General features: G+C 49.3%; 1 protein-coding gene across 1 annotated transcript in view; it reads right to left on the bottom strand.

Moving 5' to 3' along the window:
- AUP1 (AUP1 lipid droplet regulating VLDL assembly factor) overlaps positions 1-24,405 on the bottom strand; it is a 129,176-nt gene that overhangs the window by 27,488 nt on the left and 77,283 nt on the right. Inside the window, exon 10 of the mRNA XM_086964401.1 lies at positions 17,735-17,889. Coding sequence (XP_086820527.1) covers positions 17,735-17,889 — 155 coding nt within the window. The remainder of the gene's footprint in view (positions 1-17,734; positions 17,890-24,405) is intronic.

Genomic DNA, 24,405 nt, shown 5'->3' with positions numbered 1-24,405 from the left:
AATCTGATGCAACGACAGCATGCAAAACTTCTCTCTGCGAATCCACTTGTTTGCCTGTCGCAAGTCCACAATGGGCCTGAACTCGTTCTTGTCCTTCTTGCGAACCAGGAAGAACCGGGAGTACAGACCTCTTCCTCTGAGACAGAGGTACGTCTTCTATCGCCCTTTTCCTTAAAAGGAGACCGCCTCCGCCTGGCGCTCGCGCAGTTGACACTGCGCGCTGACCGGAGGAATTGATGGAGGCGGGCTGGTGAACCGAAGACTGCATCCATTGCAAACAATATTCAGCACCCACTTGTCCTGAGTAATTTTTCTCCACTCTGCCAGAAAAAATTGAACGCTTCCCCCCACCGGAGTGGGTAACGGATGCAGTGGAAGTAAGCGCTCAGGGCATAGACTCGGCCGGGCCTTTAGTCGCTGTTGTCGACTGTTGGCCGCCTCTGACTTTCTGGCGTTTCTGGAACGGTCTTCGGAACTGCTGCTGTTGTTGCTGCTGCTGTCCCGAAGCCTGGCCACGTCCTCTGCCCTGTCCACCGAACCGTCTCTGGAACGGGCGGTACGATTTCTTGTAATCCTTGGGCTTTTCCAGACCCGCAGCCATGAGTGTTTCGGCCTCCGCCTTCATGCAGGCCATTTCGTCATCCGCATGTTTTCCAAACAGGGTTTCTCCAGAGAATGGTAAATTGTCAACCCTTTGTTGTGCGTCAGGTTTCAGCGACGTGAGGCGGAGCCAGGCGTGTCTTCGCTGGTTAATCCCATGGCAAAAACCATGCGCCGCCAGGAGGGAAGAATCGGCTGCAGCACTGATGACTTGATTCGCCACCAACATCCCCTCATTCAACACCTCCTGGAAATCGCCACCAACATCCCCTCATTCAACACCTCCTGGAAATCTTCTCTCTTGTCACGAGGCATGTGTTCTACAAACTGCTGGAGGGATTCCCAGAGGGCTCGGTAATACCGCCCCAACAAGGCCATGGCACTCGCAGCCTTCATGGAAGTCGCCGACGTCCCACAAACCTTCCTCCCCGCCGAATCCAGCCATCTAGATTCCTTATCTGGTGGGACTGTGGATGACGGAGTGGTGGCATGCTGTTTGAGCCGCCGTCACTATTGCAGAGTCTGGAGGAGGTTCTACCCTGAGAAAAGCCGGATCAGAGTTGGGAGCCCGGTATTTTTTCTGTAGCCTCGAGGGGGCCGCCTTAGTCAGCGCCGGGGTGAGAAAAAGGTCCATGGCCGGATCCTCCAGGCCCGGTACCAGTGGTAGTAATGGCCGAGACAGATGTTTCTGGTGCAGCGTCTCGAAGATCACCGATGTCTTGGGCGTGGGCACAGTCAACGAGATGCCCAGTTTTGCTGCACCCCTTAACAGGACATCATGAAAGGACACCAGATCGCCAACCGGTGACACCCTGGTCTCCGGTGACCTCGACAAAGTCGGAGAATAGTCCCTGGTCTCTGAAGACCCCGTATGGGAACGAGACCTGCGCCTCCTGTGGCGTCGTCTCGACCGAGTGGATGACCTGTTGTGACTCCGCGATCGCTCCCTCCTCATGGAACAAGATCGTGATCTCCCAGTTCGTGGACACTCCGCAGGTCTCCGTGGAGGCGTCTTCCGTGGCCTATCCTGGGGTTTTGGTTTAGGCGTCCCCTTAGGCGGTGTAGGGAGTGGAGGAACAGGAGGTATCTCCGGCTGAGGGGCGGGCCCATGAGGCGGAAGTGGTGGCGGTGGTCCTGAAGGCGGAAGTGGTGGAAGTGGTGGGAGGATCCTCCTTAGGTATAGGAGGTGGGGGCGTCTTCGGTCAAGGTGGTGTATAAACCACCGAGTACACCAAGCCTGGTGACTTCTTCGGGGGAGGGGACTGTGAACCAGCCCTTCCAGTCGGCGACCGCCGTCTCCGGCGTTCTCCCCCAGATCCAGCGTGACTTCTGGCGCCAGAACTCCTTCTGCGCCGCTTAAGGGGGTTGGAAAGTCCCCGAGAAGCTGATCTTTCTTCTCGACGCCGAGCGTCGCTTCTCCGGTGTCGAATTCCGTCTCCGTGACTCCGGCGTCGCCTGCTGCCTCCGCGACGTCGAGCGCTTCTTCCTCGACGCCGGACGCCGCCTCCGCGACGTCGAACGTTCAGTCCTCGACGATGAGCGTCGACTCCTTCTCGACGCCGACCGCTTTCTCGAGGTCCTCGACATCGAGGATCCCCTCGACGCCGACCGTCTTCAACGGCGACCGGAGGTGTCGCCTCGACGGCGAGCGCCGACGCCTGTCGCTCCTTCTTCGACGTCGATGGCTCGACGCTGACGTCGACGACGAAGACACCATCGACGGCGGCCTACCCAGGCCCTTCGACGTCGATCCTTCACGCAGTCTCGACCCGAAACCCCGGGGAGATGGGGAACACACAGTCGTCATCCCTCTCACCGTCGATGCAATCGACACCGACGGAGACCGGGACCTTTTGCTGGGCTTCCTGCCTCTGGGGAGCCCCCCAGAGGCCTCAGCAGAGGCAGAGGGAGCCTTCCCAGCCTGCCCAGACCTACCTGCAGCCTGCAGTTGTCTCTCCTCTAGGCCTTGAAGCCTAATCTTCAGCCTTTCCCTCAGGGTCCTTGCTGAAAAGTTCTGGCAGATGTCACATTCTTCAGGGACATGTGCAGCAGGGAGACAGAGTATGCAGACGTCGTGTGGATCAGACTTGGACTTCTTCCTTCCACATGCTGGACACTTGTCGAAGCGAGCAGGCATTTTAGAGCCCAAAAAAGCCTGAACAAATACACAGGAGTGAAGGGAAACACCAAGTACACAAACTGAAAACACTTTTAAAACCAAAAGTGCACAAAATACCAATGAACTCTTGAAAAAGAGAGCTCAATGCACCAGGGTCCTGTTAGCAGGAGCCGGAAAAAAGAACTGAAAGTAAAAGGGACCTGCTCTGCATTCTGGGATACTGGGAGAAGTTCTGGAAAGTTCTCTTAAAGGCACAGTATCCTGTTTAAGCCACATAATGGCAGCCTATGGGGCTTGTCTGTCCATCCCTTCCTCTCTATCATTCCAGAGGCTTTGCTGGTAGAGGCAAGTTTCTCTATGGAGGAAACTGAGCAGGCTATGCTGTTTGTGTGGATTTTTGGTGGAATTTCTAGTTGAAGTACTGGACAGTGTAGCCTGTGGATATAGGCTGCATTATCGGTCTTTAAATTCTCTCTTAAGTGTCTTTGCAGTTCAGCATTTTTTGACAACTTAAGAGATTTTTGATTGCTCCGGGGTCCACGCACATGGGCGGGACTATTCCCTAGATTATGACTATACACAGAGATCCCCTACTACAGAAGGTTATTTTTCATTTCCACGGTTGTTGGTTGGGTCTTTAATTTCCTGGCTGCTCTCAGGGAGTAGCGGAGCTCCGGATTCAGGCAAGCTGCCACATTGCCGTCCAAGCCACGCCTCCTTTAAATGCTTTACATCCAGTCTCTTGACTAAGGCCCGACTATTCTGTGCCACAGCTACTTAGGACTGAGCCATGGGCTTTGTTAAAGAACGTAGCCGGACCAGATGGAGAATGTAACGCTATCACCTGGCGAGGTCTCAAAACCACAAAACAATATAGTCTACTTTCTTACACTTTCTACTTAGCCTGGAAGCTACAAAACTGCTCTCGCAGCTTGTCTAAACAAAGCTGCAGCTTCCAACTTCTCATATATGTCAAACCCCATCATAAATCTTTGTATTATGTGCTTACCACGAAAATCAACCACTTCTGAAATGAAGAGTACCAGATTATTCATTAATAGTACCTACTGTAAAAAAGCTGAACATTTTTAAAATCAGCCATTTATTTTGCTGCACAATGTCCCTCCCAAATAAATGTGATCAAATCAAACCACTCATTGCATTATTGAAATCCCTGCCTAAGGCGGAACGAAGCACCGACAAGACCACCCTCATACCCATCACCTACCAGTGTTTACACATGGCGACCCCAAAAATATATAGCGAACAATATCAGGTGGAACCGAGGACTCGAAGGGAAAGGAAAATGATCCTTACCCGGTATGCATCATTTCTTGGCATGGAGAGCTGTAGAGTCACACGCTGTGCATAGCCTGCCATCTAGTGTTGGATCCGGGTGTTTGCACTTGGTTTTTGTTTGAAGAAGTCTTTTTCAGTCATGAGGTGGGCGACACGTCCTTTCGGTGATAGTGCGCATAGGCATCGACTCCATTGTTAGATTGTTTGCCGCAGAGGGTGATAATGGAGTTAGTAAGAGTAGTGAGAGATTTCCATGTATATATGTCACTAAGTAAGATGTAACTGCAACAGGTATAGGTACCCTGGGAAGGCAGGTAGGGGCATGCGATTCTACAGCTCTACATGCCAAGAACAGATGCATACTGGGTAAGTAGCATTTTCAGTACGAGGCATGTGAGCTGTAGATAACATGCTGTGCATAGACTATACATCAGTTATCTCCCAAAGCAGTGGCTAACCTGTAGCTGTTGCAGTTGTCTGAAATAGTGTACGTAAAACTGCTTGGCCCACATTAGCTTGCTATCTTGCTAACACATCTACACAGTAATGTTTTGTGAATGTGTGAGGTGTAGACCATGTTGCAGCTTTGCAGATATCATCTATGGGTATGTTTCCTAGAAATGCCATAGACGCCTTTAGTTTGCATGTGGAGTGTGCTCTGGGGGGGAATTGTTAGTGTTCTTTTTGTTTTTGCTTAGCATGTTTGAATGCATTTGACTATCCACCTTGCAATGCCTGATGTTGATATAGGGTTGCCTTTATGTGGTGGAGAAAAAGCAACAAACAGTTATTTTGCGGTTAGCTTTTGTCCTTTCTATATAGTAAAGAATTGCTCTTTTCAAATCTAAAGTGTGTAAGACGTTCTGCCACAGAATCTGGTTGAAGGAAGAACACAGGCAACTCAATAGATTGGTTGATATGAAAGGCAGAAATTACCTTTCATAGCAATTTAGGGAACGGTTCAGTGCCTGAAGCTCACCCACTCTCCTCAGATGTGATAACTATGAGGAAATATACCTTCCAAGTGAGAAATTGTATCTTACATTTATGCAGTGGCTCAAATGGTGGACCCATGAGCCTGGTGAAGACAATGTTGAGATTCCACACTGGAGCAGGTGGAATTCTTGGAGGAAGGATTCTTTTAAGTCCTTCCATTAATGCTTTAATGACAGGCATTCTAAAAAGAGACAGATGTTCTGTAGACATGCAGCTACTACAGCAAGGTGTAAGTGTATGGAAGAGTACGCTAAATAGGAACGAGTCAGATGTAGTAAATAGCAAGAAGATGTTTTGAACTGAAGCATCCAGGGGATCTATCTGGGATTGTTGTTGCAGTATATTACAAATCGCTTCCACTTTGCAGCCTAGCAGGCTCTTGTGGTAAGACGTCGAGCCTCTTTGATAATATTCATGCAGTCTGGCGGAAGATTAAGGTAGCCAAACTCTAAGATGTCAGGTGCCAGTTTGGAAGATTGAATTGACTGGGGTCTGGATGTCTTATCTCTCCATGGCTCTGGGTGATGAGATTGGGAGTTAGGTGTAGTTTATGGTGAGGAACTCCAGAGAACTCTAACAGGGTTGTGAACCAAAGTTGTTGTGCCCATGTGGGAGCAACTAGGATTAGTGTCAGACACCTGTCTGAGCCTCCGAACACTCATGGAATGAGTGCGAGAGGCGGGAAAGCGTAGGCAAATATCCCTGACCAGTTTATCCATAGTGCATTGCCCTTGGACAATGGGTGGGGATGTCTGGATGCGAAGCGTGGGCATTTTGCGTTTAGGTTTGTGGCGAACAGATCTAGGTCCGGAATGTAGGAGAGTAGGGTCTGCAATCCTATGATCACCCAGATTTTTTGCTTTTGTTTCACTGGTTTACGACTTTCTCTGGCTGTGGGCCTGCCAATCAGACCCACAGCCTGGCTGTTCTCTTTCTAAATTACCTCATGTACCCTAGGTGCATCTACCAATTGGTACTGGGCCACCTTATCAGACCCTGTAACTCAGGGCATAGGTGTACCCAGGGCTGCCAGGGGCTGCAGCATGTATTATGCCACCCCTGGCTGGCCTCCTAAATTTGACACAACTGGCTGCATGACAGCTGGGGCAAAGTCGTGTAATCACCCTTTGCTGTAGGTGTAGTATACCTATACCTAACCCTAAAATGGACACACAGATTCCTATCAGTCACTCCTATGGCAGGCCTTGACAATCCTGAAGGCAGAGTGCTTGGAATCGTGTGAGATGGTGCTCTGGCACGAGCTGAGCCTGTCTGCAGCTTGCGGAATCAAGTCCTAATAGCTGTTCCATGATATCGCATACCATATACTCTTAAGTGCATTATAATCCTCGCGGTTAAATGCTATCTTTGGTATTGCTTTATCAAAACATGTCGAGTAAGGTGTCATACGAATTGGAATACTAACCCCTCGCCAATTCTGGCGACGGGGTTAGCATTCCACCCTTCTAGAGGGACACGACATGTATGTAACTGTGAACCCCGGTTAAAGTTAACTGAAGCCTCAGCTCCACAAAATGGATGCTGCCACCACAGACACGAGTCTGACCCCCTGCAGCTGGGAGTCCTTCCAGTGAGGGGAGCCTGGACAAAGGGTTTCCTGTCAGGGGCGGTGCTAGCACCGTCCCAGACATGGTTTTGTGTATCCTGGGTAGGCAGGGCTTTACAGGAAGGTGACTGCTGAGTGGCACCCCGGTGCTCACTACGCATAGGCCGGTCTGAACCAGTTCCAGGGGCACACCAGCCCCTGGCCTGGGGAAGTCCGGCATGGCAGAGGGGTGTAACCACCCCCCACCTAGTCCCACCCATAGGCAGGACCTAGTCACCGGGTCAGCCCCCTTTTTTAGTATAAAGATGGGAGCGGGCCCCCTGTTAAAATTAGATCATCTTTGGAATCAAGATACCACTTTCTTCGAAAGGACTTCACGATTTCTTCTTCAAGATTCTCCCTTGTGGCTAAGGAGTAGTCACCCTGCATCAAGCGGGCACCATCCTAAAGAACACTGCGGTCTGCTGCAAGTCCTTCATCACGAATCCGACGACCCAGCTCGACGAGACCCGGCTTCCCTGGCACCTCTGACCTCTACTCACCTCTACAGCCAAGCTGAGAACCGTGAGTGCGACGAGACCTCAAGGGACCGACGATCGCCAAGACTGCACGACATCTTTACTGCAAGCCCACCGTGTCCTCCACTGGTGAGTGCTTTGGGGTCCGAGAAGCCCCGACCCTGCGCAGCTCCAGCACCCAAGATCAGCCCCCCTGCATCTCCACGATCGGCGTGGGGCCCTTCTGCTGTTTGCTGTGCACCGCGTTGTTTGGCTACTAGCCGGCTGGCTTGTGGCCTTCTGAACGACGCCCAACGACTTCACGACTGCTGGTCTGGTTGCTCCAGGCTGGCCCTTGCTTCCTTGTTCAAGAGAGGCACCCCGGACCCTCCTGGTCCACTCCAGACGCCATTTTAGGTCCACCGCGTGGGCTTGAATTTGCCAAGGCTTTGTTGCCCAATCCTGGGTCCAGCGACGCCGACAGCTTCCATCTTCGTGGGACAGCTCGATCCTCCATCCTGGTCGCCGACAACGCCTCCTGGTCCGTGAGATCTTCGAGTCAAGCGTCACCCACTCACCTAGTCGAGGTGGCTACCATCCGGTGCCCTCCTGGTGCCCACTGACTACTGGCTAGTAGTCTCGAACTTGGTCCCCTCTGCTTTCAGGTGTCATCTATCTTCGAGATCCAGGCTTGGATCCAACTGAACTTTCTTCACTGGTCACCGGCCAGCATCTTTTCTTCCGGCTCCTGGTCCGTCTACGAGGATTCCCGACGTCTTTTCAGACCTATGCAGCTGCAGCCCCTGGGCTAGGTAACTTCGGCATTTCGGTGCCCCAGCATAGCCTCACTATCCAAGGGTCAGAATCTACTTTCGTTTTCTCCCTACCAGGTCGGGTTCGCCCGAGAACACTAACTTTCTAATTCCTAGCTACCATAGACTTTTGTCCCGCATCTCGCGTGAGAGTGCACACACTGCACCCGAGTCCCCTAGGCCTCCTAGAAGTAATCTAACGATTCCCTAGTCAAGTCCTAGCGATTCCAAAAGCTATTAGTACTGTACTTACCTGCTAGTAATTTCGCATTCCACTTTCAGAGTATATGGTTTTCCGTGCCCCTCGGGCATTTGTATATACTGTGCTAACTTAAGTATTTTCGTAAGAGTTTTGTTTTGTGCTTAGTACCCTGTCCTCATAAAGAGTACAGGGCTGTTGTGATCTTTAAATAAATAACTGTTTATTTTCATAACACTTGTGTGGTGTCCTTTCACTTGGTATTCAAGGGGTATATGTGTGGTAAACAGCTGGCTTAACACGCCCTCTCGAGTCTTTAGCCTTAGACTGCTCGTATCCACGCTACTAGGATAGCTGGTCTATAAGGTTGACTTACAACCAATCATCAATAAGGGTTGCTGGACTGATACATAGGGTTCACTAGAATAGTGAACACTGCATATCAGGCCACCTTCTCACACGGAAAACCCACATTTGGAAGAATAGGAGGAGAACTTGAGGATGGAGTTCCCATTTGTGGATCTGTTGTCTTTGATGACTGAGCAGATCTGCAATATGATGGTTTACTCCTGGAAGGTGTTCTGCTAGAAAAAGAAATTTGTGACGTATGGCCATCTCCAGATGGTCTGCACTAGTTGTGACAGCTGGAGAGAGTGCCCCCCCCCCCCTGTTTTTGTATTTAGTACATTGCGGTCAGGTCGTCTGGTTCTACTGCCGTGCTAAGCATTCCTGAAGGGGACGCATTTGAAGTCTTCCGTAAGGGACGATTAGGATGCAAAATGCCATCATCCCCAGTAACTGCTTGAACACTGGAGCTGTACAGTATAAGGCTGAAAGTGAGATAGCACAGTCTGCATGGTGTGGATTCAGGCCAGATTGGCATAGGCCAAAGCCTTTAGTGCATCTATTGTGGCTCCCAGATACACCTGAGTGTTGAATGGCTGTAGATGGGATTTGACAAGATTCACTGTGAACATCGTGGAGCAACTGCACTGTTTATAGAATGTGAATAGAGACAGCTTTTTAGTGGGTTGGCTTTTATGAGTCAATCGTCCAGATATGGGAAGACGTGAATGTGTTGTCTTTGAAGGTGAGCTGCGACTACTGCTAGACACTTGGTGAAACCCCTGGGTGCGGTAGTTCAACCGAATGGGAGCACCTTGACCTGATCATGTCATCTTGCTACTACGAACCTTAGGTGTTTGCGATGAGCAGGATGTATTGGATTATGGAAACCTGCATCCTTTGAGTCCAGAGTGGACAGGAAGTCGCCTTTTGAAAGAGCGGAAGTACTTGTTGTAGAATGACCACGTAAAAGTAGTCTGACTGAACGTATAGGTTTAGTTCTCGAAGGTTCAGTATAGGCCCGACAGACTCGTCCTTCTTGAGAATTAAGAAGTATAGGGGGTATACTCCAGTCCCTTGACGTTTCACAGGGTCTGGGTCTATTACTCCTCTTAACAGAAATTGAACCTTTTTTTTTTTTTGAAGGGCAAGATGTTCCTGTGACATTGCATGTGATCTTGGAAGAATGTTTGGGAGGAGTGTAAGTTCAAGGCAGTAACATTATTGGATAATTTGTAGCACCCATTTGTCTGAGGCTGTGAGAAAGTGGCTCTATATATACTACACCAAAATGAGGTATAGTGTGTATAGAGTCCAGGTGACCCCAGAGGTAGGCAGAGAAAGTTAGATAGAACCTTACTCTCTAAAGCGGTAGCTTGGTCGAGCAGTAAGGCAGTACCAGAGGACAGTGTAAAGCATTTGTTGTACACACTTAGTCATCAAAAGGTTTCACACACTCAAAGACTGAACTCCAGGCCAATTGTTTTTATGTCAAAAGATATAGTTGTTTTATTTTTAGAACCAACAGGTATTAACATATACTTTTCTCTATAGGAGTGATCTCAGGTAATTATTTTGCAAAGAGGTAATAACCTTTGTAAATTCAAAGCAAAAGGTAAAGAAGGTTCTCGTTACTTTTGTAATCAGTGCTTGACTCCTAGGTTCAGCCCTGGGGTCTCTACTTAAGACCAGTAAGTAATTACGTTTTAGTAGTTGGTACGATTTTTAAGGAATATTTGTAACTTTCAAAAGTAGACACTTAGAAGAAATTTCACAGAAAAACAGTCAATGGTTTCCTATGGAAGAAATGTAGATTACTAGCAAACATGGTTGCGATTACTTTTGCGGTTCAGTACTGGGCTACAAGGTACAGTACTGGCTTCTCTCCTGATCACAGGTGAGTCATTCGAAATATGTTATTCGCCTGATTTTTGATGAAGAATTTAAAGTTTCAAAACTTCACATTTAGAAGATTTTTTCGAGTCAAACTAGTCAATGTTATCCTATGGCAAGAAAGTGAGTCTTCAGGAGCGACCAACACTTTGAGGGGTAAGTTGGGATCTTGGAGGATAGGTAGGCACCCCAGAGTTGGGCACAGGGGGCCAGGGGGCGCCGGGTGCAGGGCTGTCTTCAGAGGTCGGGAAATCTTACCCCCTGCTGGTCGCGGTCAGAGGGGTCCTTTGTCCTGAGGCGGCAGGCGGCGTCGGGGTCATCGAGGAGGGTCCACGGGCCCTGGATTCCTGGTCAGAATCACCGGGGGATGTCCTCAGGTTCTTGATTCACTCCGGCACAGGCCAGGCTTGGCAGGTGCAGAGTGCGCAGGGTTCGCGGTTCCGGGCAGATGCCAGGGCTTGTAACTTGCTTTGAGCAGTATCACTGCTCGTGGGAGACCCAGGTAGTCAGAGTCCCAAGGCAATCAGGTCCTCCGGGGTTTTTGAGGTTGCTGACCACTGGAGACGCAGGGGTTTAACAGGAGCAGGTTCGGGGATCGACAAGCTGGTAGGGCTGGGGCCAAATCAGTTGGTGTCTTCCTCTTTTTAGCAGCTGCACGGCAGGTCTTCATGTTCCTTGATCTTCTTTCTTGTTTTGTAATCTGGATTTGTAGAAAAAGGTTCAGGGTGCCCCTAAATACTGAAATTAGGGGCGTTACAGGTAGGGCAAGGGGTGGGTACAGCCCCTAGCCTGCTCCTCTCCTGTGGGAGGGGGGCAGGAGCCTAGCTGTGATTTGGCAGGGCTCCCAATCTTCAAGATGGCCGGGGCTCAGGGTCGTGCTTCACCTTGCCTCTGCCGACTGAGGAGTGGGGTTGTCACAGGCTGGCACACCCCACTTTCTGACATAGGATTTCCCTCCAGTCTTCCCGCCAGAGTGGGGGTCAGAACTGGTGGGGGCCAGTTGCTGAGTACAGCAAGTGGTCTGGAGAAGCTCACAAAGGCGGAATGCCTTTGAAGCTTCCCCTGCCCATCCTGGGGGAGAAGGCTTGGCACCTCGTCCCAGGATGTGCATTGTTGCAGGCCCAGGAGAGCGGGACCTCTCCACCCAGGGGTCCAGCAACATGTCTGCTGTGTGGCAGCCTAGGCAGCCTCTCAGACAAGACGTGGATTGTAGGTTTAGGTTTCAGGGGGCATCTCTAAGATGCCCTCTGTAGTGTATTTTACATTAAATCCCACACTGGTATCAGTGTGGGTTTAATGTGCTGAGAAGTTTGATATCAAACGTGTCAGCCTTCAGTGTAGCCATTATGGTGCTGTGGAGTTCGTAATGACAACCTACCAGCACCATATACTCTTAATGGCATCACTGCACTTACAGTGCAATGGAATGGCCCTGGGTACTGAAGGGGCACAGGGCTCATGCACCTGTGCCCACACCACTGACACAGGGCACCGAGCTAGAGGGGTGACTGCTGTATGCCAGGGCAGTGGGTTTGTGGGCATGGAACACAGGGATGTGTGCCATGTTGACTCTTTCTTTAGTTCTGTACTTAGGCACTCAGCCTGCAAAGGCAGGGTGTGTGCGTCAGGGTACAGGGCCCCCAAGGGTGGCACTATGAGTGCTGCAGCCCTTCGGGGTCTTCTCTGGTCACAATGTCCTGGGTACCTAGGGTACCATTTACTAGGGGCTGACATGTGGCCAGAGATGCCAATTGGGTTTAGGCTTTAGTACAGTTTTTAGGGAAGGAACACAGGCCTTGGGGTACCTGATTGGCAGGGACCCAGGGCACACCAAAGAGATAGTGCATCAGGTATCAGACCCAGATCCTTGTACTGGGGTGAATGTATGACATTGTTCTATATTCTGTCCATCAACTGTGTTTTTTGCAATTATCACCCCGAGTGTGCTGGGTATACTCAGACGTGAGTCCCAGGCTCTCCACACCACTGGAGTCAAGCTATCCAGGCTGAAGAAGGCTGATAGCCAGAAACCGGTCCTTGGATGCTTGATTCCGGTCTGGGAAAGACATGGCTTGGTAGTTCGGACTGGACTGTTCCCATGAGGCACAGGGTCCGAGCTGATTTGCATATAGCCAGTGTCTAACCCAGGGTGGTGTGGAGTGCAAAAAAACGATAGATTTAGGCCCAGATCCTTGTACTGGGGTGAATGTATGACATTGTTCTACATTCTGTCCATCAACTGTGTTTTTTGCAATTTTCACCACTGACACAGGGCACCCAGCTAGAGGGGTGACTGCTGTATGCCAGGGCAGTGGGTTTGTGGGCATGGCACACAGGGATGTGTGCCATGTTGACTCTTTCTTTAGTTCCTTACTTAGGCACTCAGCCTGCAAAGGCAGGTTGTGTGTGTCAGGGTACAGGGCCCCCAAGGGTAGCACAATGAGTGCTGCAGCCCTTCGGGGTCTTTTCTGGTCACAATGTCCTGGGTACCTAGGGTACATTTACTAGGGGCTGACATGTGGCCAGAGATGCCAATTGGGTTTAGGCTTTAGAACAGTTTTTAGGGAAGGAACACAGGCCTTGGGGTACCTGATTGGCAGGGACCCAGGACACACCAAGGAGATAGTGCATCAGGTATCAGGCAAAAAGTGGGGGGGGTACTGCAACTGAAACTCACTTTCTCACAGAGGCGATGGTGTTCCAGACTGGTAGAAATTGAGGGAGGCCCCCTGACAGGAGTGGAATGATTGGAGGGCAGTGGCAGGAAGTCCTTGTTTGTTATTAGCAGGGGAAGTGCGTGTGGAGTTGCCTCTGCTCTTCTCTTACCATGGTTTCCTCTAAAACATCCTTTAAAATATCCTCTTGATGAGGGCGATTGGTTGTTGCCCTTTTCTGTGGTAACAGTCTTGGAAACACCCCTGTAAAAGGAGCGGCGAAAGGAACCTCTACTGGCAGGTAATTGTGAAGCCCCCATGGACTTTGAGACCTCAGTGTTCTTTTTCATTTTCTCCAGTGATATGTCAACTGCTGGACCAAAGAGGTGTTCATTGTCAAAAGGTTGATTAAGAATGGAGGCCTGTATCTCCGGTTTGAACCCTGATATTCTTAACCATGCCTATCTGCGTAGCAACACGCTTGTGTTTACTGCACGTGCTGCTGTGTCTGCTGCAGCCAATGCACATTTGATGGAGACATTGGTAATGAGTTTTCCTTCTTGTACAAGATCATTTGCCTTTGATTTATGCTCATCAGACATATTTTGAATACGTTTTTACAACTCATCCTAATGACCTCCATCATATCTGGCTAGCAAAGCCTGCACATTGGCAACGCACCAGTCAGGCATCAATTAATCAGCAGAAGGGGCCTCACCTATTGGTGAATTTGCTGTTTTACGAGCATTAGAGACCACCCAAGAGTCTAAGGGCAGCTGACCCTTGATGTAAGCAGAGTCATTAGGTGCCGGCTTATATTGTTTCCTCAACCCTGGGAGTGATTATTCTTGCCTAACAGGGTCTTTGAAAACCTCATCTGCATGCTTAAGCATTGGTAAAGTGTGTGTTGCTTTTGAGTGGAGCTTATTTCTCGAATAAGAAGTCCTCCTCTGGGGAGGAGCCAAGATGGCGCTCAGGACGGACGTGTAGTCCCTCGGCTCCGAGGACCATCTCCTCCCACGAGACTATCCTGCCGGAGATCCTGCACCGAGGCGGCACGCTGCGACAGCGGATGTATCCTGACACCCTACCGCGAAAACCTGGGGTTTGTGCTTTCTTCCAAGCGGGCGAAACGCTCGAGCGCAGTTTGCGGCCCACGGCAATCCTGAAGTCGGGACCTCGAGTTGACGTTGTGACCGGCCGCCAGGTGACCACCATCGGACTTGAATAACGGAGGGGTGCCGGTCGGAACTTTGCCGAGAGATGGCCGGACCTGCAACCTGCGCCCCGCTGTGCTGCTGACAAAGAGCCGGCGAACCTGGCAAATAGACTGCGGCCCTCGTACGATCTCAGACGCCCAGACTGTTTGCTGCCGTATGTCTGGTAACGCATTTTCATGCTAGCGGCGGAGGGCTCCCAACTTTGCCGAGTTCAAGCTACCTAACGGGGCGATGTTCTGAGGGGACAATGTTTCTGGACATATCCCGGTTTTGCCAGCCGTTCCCTGCTACAAAGGACCCTGATGCCTTGTGGTGCGCAGCCTGACTCACATCGGAGTGCCCCTACGAGAATTTGCGGAGGGCACTACGAGATGCAGCTTGAGGAGATGGGGACTCATTGTGGTTGCGGACATGGTGAGCGGTAGGACATATCTGGAAGGGTATGTGGCGATGCTCAGGGCTATGGCGCTTTACTGTCTGCTGTTCTTTCCCTGCACCATGACATGATGCAATCTGCTCACACCCTGGTCAGCAGGATGGATGCCATAATGTGTACATCGGGTCGCTTGGAAATGGCTGACTCACGGGGTCGCAGTGTTTCTCCCTGTTCCGCGTCTGCCTGCGACAAGATGGCTGCCTCACGCGACAGGGACGGCTTTGGGATTCCGAGCCCAGCGATGATTCCCGCTGCAAATGGTGATTTCCCGGGACGTTGTGTACTTCGCGGATGTCCGTCGCGACGGAAGTGTTCTCCCCACGTCATGCTCGCTGTTCCCCGAAGTCCGCTCCAGAAGGAGCTAGACATTGAGACCTTTTTCCCTGTCCCGGATACACGAAAGGAGGATGGTGTATATTGTGCCCTGCTTGGGATTGCTGGAATTGGTTGTACCTGACGCAGTTGGGTTTTTGCACCATAATGACTCTTTTGTACTGCCGAACACTTCCTCCTAGATTACATCGGTCAGCAGTGGTGGTAAGGTGAAAACGGGGCAGGGATGAATGCTTCTTCCCACATACTGGCTGATTCATCGTGGCTGACCGTGGCGGATTGACGGCGTGCTTATGTCCTTGATGGCGCGGTGTGCCGACTTCGTGCTTTACACTGTTTTGCTAAGTTATGCTTTGTGTCACCGGACTAACTACCTATTGTTGATATTGGACTCGTGGGAGGGTGCAGCCGGGGGACGGGTGGTGGGCTCCTCCCCACATTTTCTTCTTTATAGTTGTTTAGGATTAGGACTTTTTCTTATTCTCTATATTTCGGGACTCCTATTGTGGGGCAACAGGCACACTGCTAGGGGGGGGATAGGCCGTAGCCAGCTGCAGGGGTGCAGGGTGGGGGGTGGGAGGGTTTTTTGTTTATTTTCTTCAGTTCTATGGGCCTTCTATTCTTTTTCCTTTTTTCCTTTCTTTCTCTTCTTCTGGGTTGGACGGTTTTTCTATGTCGTGGCGAGATGTGGTTCTGGTGTGTTTTTTACGTGCATTGTAAGCTGCTTTCTCCTGATTCTTTGTGGCCGGGACCAACGTGTTGTTTTATGACATCCTGAAATCGTTTATCCTATAGACTTTAATTTGAAAATTAGACCGCAATACTTCTGTAATAGATCCTTGGAGCGTCGTCTTATTGATATGTGCTACACTTGTGAGCCTTCGGGCTGCGTATTGGACTGTATGTATAACCTCTTATCAATAAAGGTCTTCCAAAAAAAAAAAAAAAAAGAAGTCCTCCTCTAAGGTTTCTTCATGCAATTCCACCCCATGATAGAGAGCAGCCCTATCAAGAAGCTCAATGTAACCTATATTGTCATCAGGAGCTGATGGCCTAGATGGATACAAATCAGGGTCAGTGTTTGTATGTGAATCAGCATATAATCCTCCTATGGGTCAACATCTTGTGGCCTGTTATCCCCATCCCCATCCCCCTCATCCTGTGGGTCAGGTGATTGTGATGGTGGTGAATTCATGGGGGAATGAGTAGGTGAGGATTAGTAGGTGAAGGAGGTAAAGTATAAGGTGGTGGATGGGTTTGTTCCCATATTCCTTTTCTTTAGCAGTATATGAAACTCATCCTGTTGTGCCAATTTCCTTTTTTCAGGTAATTTGGCATGAATATATCCAGTATCTGGGTTGATAACCAGTTATTTTTGTTTCGGACCCAGAGATGGAACATCGGACCAAAACTCTTTTGGTGGAGTTTTTTTCTCTTTAGTTGTGGTCTTCGGCTCCGAACTCTTCGGCAGTGAAGATCTGAGCTTGGACAAAGATGGAGGATGGACGTGCTTGGTTTACGGCGCCGAGGATTTCAGTTCGGTGCTGCTAGTGGGCCACCTCAATCCCGAGCCGGTAGGCTTTTCTTTGTGTTTCGTGCCACGCCCGCTGGTTTGGTGCTCGAAACTCTCTCGGTGTCGAGCTTCGCCCGCATGCAGAGGGAGGATTGGAGCCTTATTACGTTTTGGTTGTTGGGGCAAGGGGGCTTCTTTACTCACAGTACGTTGACCCGGTGTAACTTGTTCCTCTTCTTCCATGGTGGAGTCGGCTTCAGGCACTGCGATATGTTCTTCTTCATCGGCTCCTTGAGCGTGTCTTGGTCGGAATCTTGCCCCAAGATGTCCGGAACCGAGTCGCCTTGCTGTTGCATTTCGGGACATCAAGCCTGACTGTCCCGGAGTGTCTAAAGTGTCTACTTCGATTGAAAGTGAAGGTCACGAGTCGCAGTCTTTCTCGTAGTGTTCCCGGGACAAACAGATTGCACACTTCGTGCAGGCCGGTGCGCGAAAACTTGACACAACACCGGGACAGAGCTTGAATAGAGTCTGTTCCATTTACTGCTAGCGAGCCCGGCGCGGGTAGGCCCAACAGCCCTCCATGAGTTGCCCGATCGAAGATTCTTGGTCCGCAACGATACGAGGAGAACGGGAAACGCGATCGAGAAACAATACTGTCAAGGGTAGTGGATTGAGCGAAGAGAACCCAAGGGGTGGGTGCCGAACCGGAGCGCAGCAATTCACTCCTGAACCAGATGCTGGAAAAAAGCAATCTAACAATAGAGTTGATGCCCATGTGCACTATCACCGAGAGGAGGAGTCACCAACCTCGTGACTGCAAAAAACTTCTTCGAACAAAAACAAAGTGCAATCATCTGGAGCAAACACTAGATGGCATGCTATGCAAAGCATGTGCTCCACAGCTCACATGCCTCGAACAAATAGCTATGCCTTAAACTTCCAAAGTACAGGAAATGCTCAACACTGCAGCCTACTTTCAGGGCAAAACGCTAAAAAACAAAGTGTCTGGCCACAAGGAGGATCCTTTCACATCACTAACGAACTGCCTAAAGAATTTCCCACTGGATGTCTGTTGGCCCAACAAAACACCTCTGGCGGCAGACAACCTAGCTTTACTAGTCAGTGGCCTCAAATTCAAAGAAATAAGGTGACAAACCTAATAGCAAAACATTGTGGCTGGAAGTACATAACATATAAAAAAGCAACAAAAAGGAAAGTAGGATGGAATTCTGCAGATACTCTTATTACCTTGGATGTATGTGCCGTGGTGTAGGAGGAACATTTGATATCAGTGGCAGGCACGGTAGGCTGAAACGAGTCGCCCGAGGTTGCGTCTTCCGCTGTGAATGCGATGGTTCCTTCCAACAGGTTAGCAATGGTGGTGTCGACGCAGCCGGTCTTGGCTGTTGGGACAAGAGGTTTGCTGTTTTAACAATAACAAAGTGGAAAGAAAACGGAGGGAGAAAGGCAAGAGGCAAGGATTGGGCTGATCTTAAGAAGTAGAAAGGAGAGTTTAGACAAGCAGGGAAAATGAAAAATGGAGGACATGGATCAGAAGAGACACAGGGGGCAAATCCAATTAGTAAAATGAGACAGTCAACAGAGCCACAATGCTTATATTGCCACAAGGTTTCATCCAGCCTACATGAACAGCTAGACATGTTTTGATTTGTAACATCTTCCTGGTTTTGTGGCTGGAACATATGAAAGAGCACAAATAACTACTGTTTTCTTTCTCCATCAGTCATGGAATTAGCTAATTCCACACTCATTGCCTCTCTAACTAACCAAGGCCTGTTCATACAAATTTCTAAAGATGCTGCTTTTACCACACAAAGTAAACAAAGCAACCACATTTAGAACCCTTGCAGGCAAGCATGCGTGCTCAGCAGTACCTAACCCAGTGCAGTAGAAAAGTGTGTGCCCCTCATTCTGAAAAAGCCACTCTGGTCCTTAAGCAAGGGTTGGAACATTTTGCAGTACCTCCTACTATTGATTCTAAACAGGCTCTTACAAAGTGTGCCCCCTTTTACAAACCAACCAGAGCTAGGACAAAAATAAATGCAGCCAAATTTTGCTGGAACACAAATGGTGGCAGGTTGTAGGAAAAACGCAGAATAGAGGTATAAAATTGCCATAAATTACAACACTCCACTTACTATGGGGAAAGATTCAAAGTCTCCAGCAAACACGTTACAGGAAGTCTTTCGTATCGAGGAAAATAGACATCTTAACCCACTGCACTCAGGCAATGGATTGCTCCTTCCGTAAACAGCCTTGTGTTCCCCATCCAGCGCCTCCTTAGCGTACTTTACCCCCGGGCAGATTTTGATCCCAGGTACCTCATCTCCTAGGACCTGGCCACATTAAGAAGCAGGAGGGGACACGCAGACCCCACCCAGGGCAACCACTACATCATTGCTGAAGGTCGCAGAGAGCCTTAATGCCCCCACGACCGCAGCCTGCTCCCAGACTAAATCTGGCATTTCTCCAACCTGCAGGGAGCAGCTAAAAAATGCTGCTCCCAGCGAGCGGGAGCAGTTTTTTCATCTACTTTCCTGCCCGCTTCAATGCGGGCAGCGAATCAGATCAAAAGTCGACTTTCAGCCAGCTGAAGCATTTTTTATTCACTCACCCGCTGGGAGTGGACTTCGTGTTTGCTCTCAATAGATGGAAGCTTTAAAATTGCTCCTGCCAACTGAGAGCAAACACAGGTTTCCCTGCCCACACCAGTGTAGGCAGAGGATATCCCAGGTGTGGGCACTCAGGCGTTTCTGGAGCCGGCCTTGGGGATGGTGTCCCCAGGGCCATTAGTTGTTATGGGAGGAGGGCCACTTGGACCCCTTATTTTTGGCATGGAGTTAAGAGTCCCCGGAGCCAAAAAAGACCAGACTAGGCCGGCCGCATGCACCCTCTCCCCATTTAAAATAAGAAATTCCCCCAGGGGCCTATTGACAAGTGACGAAAACTTGAGCCCCCAGTGGTAAAATCGACCCACGACGGGGGCCACAGGCCCATCTCCCAATATAACAAACAGCTGGGACCTAGGGAAGGGGTTCCCAGGATTGAAACTGGCCAGGGAGGGTGGGGCTGCGGGGCCTCCCTTCCATTATAAATATCAGCCATGCCCTGGAAGGGGGTGGGAGGGGCTAGGGGGAGGGGTTTCCGGGGTCAAAAGCTGCCAGGCAGGGAGAATGCGTATGCCCATCTCCCCAATTAAAATAATAAGCAAGCATGCCCAGGACCTGACGCATGCAAGGGGGCTAATAAACGTCTGCGCTGCTTGGTCTTTTTTCTTTCTTTTCAATTTTCCCAATGACGATCACTGCATTCCTAATGACACATGAATTTGCAGATCTATAAATCTTTTTTCTTTAATAATTCCAAAAATTAACAGATTTACACCAAATCAAGATCTAGCTTTTTACCAAATGTTAATGTGGCGGCAGCCATCTTACGGCTCGGGAATCAGTCAGAGTCCATAACAAGCATTTACAATGCAATAGGTCTCGCAGCATTAAAGTTTGAGTTATTGGCATTGTGTATGACAATGCGTTGCATAAAATGTTTAGCAAACTTTGAATTGGTGAGCAGTGAGAGTGTGTGCAAGAGTATGCTGTTCTTGAAAGCAGTGTGGTAGAGAGTACAGGAATTTGGGTGACCTGAGAAATGTGGATGATGCACCTCACGCACGGGGCTGACAGTTATTATTCACACAGCTCTGATGATGCACCTCCCGTACGGGGCTGACGCAGTTCTTATTCACACAGCTCTGATGATGCACCTCACGCACGGGCTCACAGCTGTTATTATTCACACAGCTCTGATGACGCACCCCCTGCACGGGCTCACAGTTGTTATTCACACAGCTCTGATGATGCACCTTACGCACGAAGCGGACGCAGTTATTCACACAGCTCTGATGATGCACCTCAGGCACGGGCTCACAGCTGTTATTATTCACACAGCTCTGATGATGCAACTGAGGCTCACAGCGGTCATTATTCACACAGCTCTGATGATGCACCTCACGCACGGGGCTGCCGCAGGTAATATTCACACAGTTCTGATGATGCACCTCAGGCACGAAGCGGACGCAGTTATTCACACAGCTCTGATGATGCACCTTAGGCACGGGCTCACAGCTGTTATTATTCACACAGCTCTGATGATGCACCTCCGTCACGGGCTCACAGCGGTTATTATTCACACAGCTTGGATGATGCACCTCCGGCACGGGCTCACATCTGTTATTATTAACACAGCTCTGATGATGCACCTCACGCACGGGCTCACAACTGTTATTATTCACACAGCTTTGATGATGCACCTCACGCACGGGGCTGGCTACAAGGGCAATAGTTTTTGAAAACCCTGGTTTCCTCTTTATCATCAATTCTCCATCCTATTTTCTTCGTCATAGTCTGCAGATTTGTATTTCATTAGAACTTAATTTTTGGAGTGTGGCATAATATTTCTATACAGCATGTTGGCAAACCCGCTAGAAAAATTAACACGATTTAAGAAAAATATATAGAATCACATTTTCTGGCCATCCCAAAAAAAGACAATTTGGACATAATAATTTTTAATATAACACTTAAGGGAGGTAAGCATTCCCCTCCGACATTAGATAAATGATCTATAAGACAGTATTCCAGGTGCAACTCAACCTTTTACCCTTCTTGAAATTCATAAGTTAGGTTCCATTACTTTAGCAAATAGGAGCACAAGTCGCTTTACTTAGATGAGAAATAGCACACACTGTGGTACTATTAAACCTGTTTAGTAAAATCTAAAAGTGTCTTCGATCTTTCAGTGGCTCCAAATTATATTTTTAACACACGTTTTAGTAAACAGTGGTCCCTGAGAGTGAGAGACAACATCTGCGTAGAGCAATGGAAGTCGAAAGTAGTCTCTGGCCGATTCTATTAACCTACGACAGCCAATTGGTGGATTTTTAAACTGTGTGGGATGAGAGAGATCGCGAGATGTCGGAAGGAGATAATTATAGATCTTAGTCACTTGGTAGGTGAATAGTCAGCCCCCAGTACTGTCAAAAGCTCTTACTGCCCAACAGGCAAGATGAACAGCAGGAAGGACTTTCAAGTTAACATGTGCCAGTACTACAGCATGGTGGCAGTTCACATAAGGCTGGTGATTACAACAAGGAAAACATCTGCTGGTTGCACTTTGTTCCTAAGGGTTAGGATCTGTTTTTAAAGGCCATAGAACACCTTGGGATCGTCTTTTGCCACTTGAAGACATTGATAAAAGTGACTATGAGTCTAACATGTGTAGCGCTGCAGTAACACAACACAAAATTCAATGCAATGCACATCACCCACATTTTAGATTTCTATGCCAACTCAATAACAAAACAAACAAGAAACATTTTCATTAATAAGAAAAATAAATATTTTTTTTCAGAGGGAAGAGCAATTCAACATCACGCAGAGGGGGCTCTTGTTAACTGAGAGAGCTATATGTGTAGGTTTCCTCGAGCCACAATAAAAAAACAGCAACACGAGGGTCCAACTCAAAACCAACCCCGATCCCCACAACATTAATAGACACGAGCGGGATTGTAATCAAACATACCTACAATGCCTGTTGCTCAGCAAAAACTCGCTCCGGGACCACTGTTGACACGAAGAGAACAGACAGCAGCGCAGGGAAAGGAGCTGTAACCGTGTTACTGCTGCCTGATGTTTCATGCACGGAGTTTTGTGTTCCAATTCAAAGTCAAGACGTGAGTGAAACCAAAACTTTCCGTGGGGCGGGACTTCAGTCTTCGGAAGCCCGCGCACGCGCCCATGGAGTGCCACGGAGAGAAGCAGTGCTGGAGACGTGGGGCTCCCATGCCCGAGGGAGAGCCCCGCGGTGGCGGCTGAAGTCCGGAGTGGCGGTAAGTGGGCATTACTTGGGGGGGGGGCGGGGGGTCTCGGTGCACGTGTGTGTGTGCGCACGTGTGTGTAGGCGGGGGTGGGTTCTCTGTATGTATGTGTGTGTGCATGCATGGGCGCTTGTGTGTGTGTGTCTCTGTGTATGCGCATGCGTGTGTGGTGTTGGAGCTTCCCAGGAGATAGCAGCTAGCCACAGCGAGCGCGTTCGAGAGCGCATTGCTCGCTCCGATCGCCTTCTCGGAGAGGAAAAGCGCGCAGCCAGGTGCTGTCTCCTGGAAAGCTGAGTCGCTAACTATAGGTCTCTGGCGAGACAGCGCTTCGCGCTGTAAATCGCCACGAGACCTAAACAGACTAAAGGGGACAGGGTATGGATACCCTGGACCTCTAGGCCTGGTGATGGGGTCCCAGAGGTACCCGCCTGAAGAAAAATGATCCAGGAATCAGTGGCAATTTTTTTTTAAGAGCACAGGGTTCCACTCTTCTCTAAAAACAAAAAAAATGGGAAGGGGCCCTGGCCAGCACACAATATTTTTGTTGGTGGAGGGAAACCAATGTCCCCCAGCCTACGTGAGGCCCAAGGGACCCCATCTCCTGTGTTCATTGTGTATAATAAGAGTAGGGGAGTGGGTGTCCCCCCCCCTTCTCCAAGCCTAAATAGGCCCCAGGGACCTCAAATACTGTGTCCCCAGTAACCCACCCCTGGGAAACAGTAGTTTCCCTGCTCTGCACTGGCACAGGGGGTACACAAAAGTCAGCTCCCGCTCGGTCGTTGGGGGATTCTTTCATGCCTTCCCTGCCTGCCGGAGCGTGGGTAGGGAAGGCAACTCAGTAGGAGCTTTGATAATGGTCCTGCCGGTAGGGAACAGACTTCCGTTTCCTACAGGCATGGAAATGCACATTGTTAAATCCCTGCAGAAGCAAACAAACAAGAAAACAATAATGCAGCGCTCTCAGCATGCACGGAGCCCTATATGCCCGGTGGGGCCCTTTAGCTCCCCCTGCAGCTCCCAACTTGCTATTTTGTGGGTGTCCTATGTGGGCACTGTGGGCTCCCACCTAAAGAAAATCCAGGCCACTGGAAATGGGGCCCCAAGGGTACAATAGGCTCCCCTCCCTTTATTAATGAAATCCAGCTATGGAGATAGGGTCACTTGGGGCTATAAAGGCTTGGGGGGAGGGATGCACTGTCCGCCTCCCCTTATTGATGAAATTTTACATTGGGGGGGGGGGGTCGGTCCCTGGGGCCTTTTAAAGATCGAAGGGAGCCCACAAGCACTAATATCAATTAGGCCTCCCGGTTGTATGGTATTTATATTTTGAACATTTCAGTCTGTATTTAACCATATTTATTTTTTGGCCATCTTATTGGTATTAATCCTTTTTTTTGTTTTGCTAACAGACGGTGACATAACTCGTACATTTTCTCATTTATCTGACAGATAATCATGCACCAATACTTTGATGCCTAACTGGTTTTTGCACATTATACAGTCAAAAATAAAACAATAAACCCACATATAAAATTAATACAAAAGCACAAATACGTATAAAGATAGGCAGTAATTTAAGCGAATCTCATTGAGCTTTGTAACTCCCCCTACTGTCAATATATACGGCCAATATGTACAGCTTATTTTCAGCATGGAGAATCCCTCAAAAGAAGCAAATTATCTGCTAGTGTCTGCTTTTAAAAACAAATACAGACAAGAAACATGGTTTCTGTCTGGATTTATCTGTAAAAATTAGTAAAAATGGAAAACAGGGAGCCCTAATATTATTGTAATTGGCTCCCCATTTCCCTCCTCTCCCCGCCCTCCCCACAGGACCTACTTAATGGAGGCCGGAGAGTGACCCCATTGAGCAGGTCCTCATGCCGGCTTCCTCTGCAATGGCCCTTCTGTCCAGGTTTTGTGCCTCCTCAGCTAATTTTTCTGCCTTTTCTCTGCTTGCACCTGCTCTCTGTTTTGCCTTTCACTGCTGGTTTCCGACATCTAGTTTGCCTCCTCCTGCTAG

Source organism: Lissotriton vulgaris, chromosome 3_2 (assembly GCF_964263255.1).
Source record: "Lissotriton vulgaris chromosome 3_2, aLisVul1.2, whole genome shotgun sequence".
NCBI classification, from domain to species: Eukaryota; Metazoa; Chordata; class Amphibia; order Caudata; family Salamandridae; genus Lissotriton; species Lissotriton vulgaris.
This window is presented reverse-complemented; position numbering and strand designations above follow the sequence as displayed.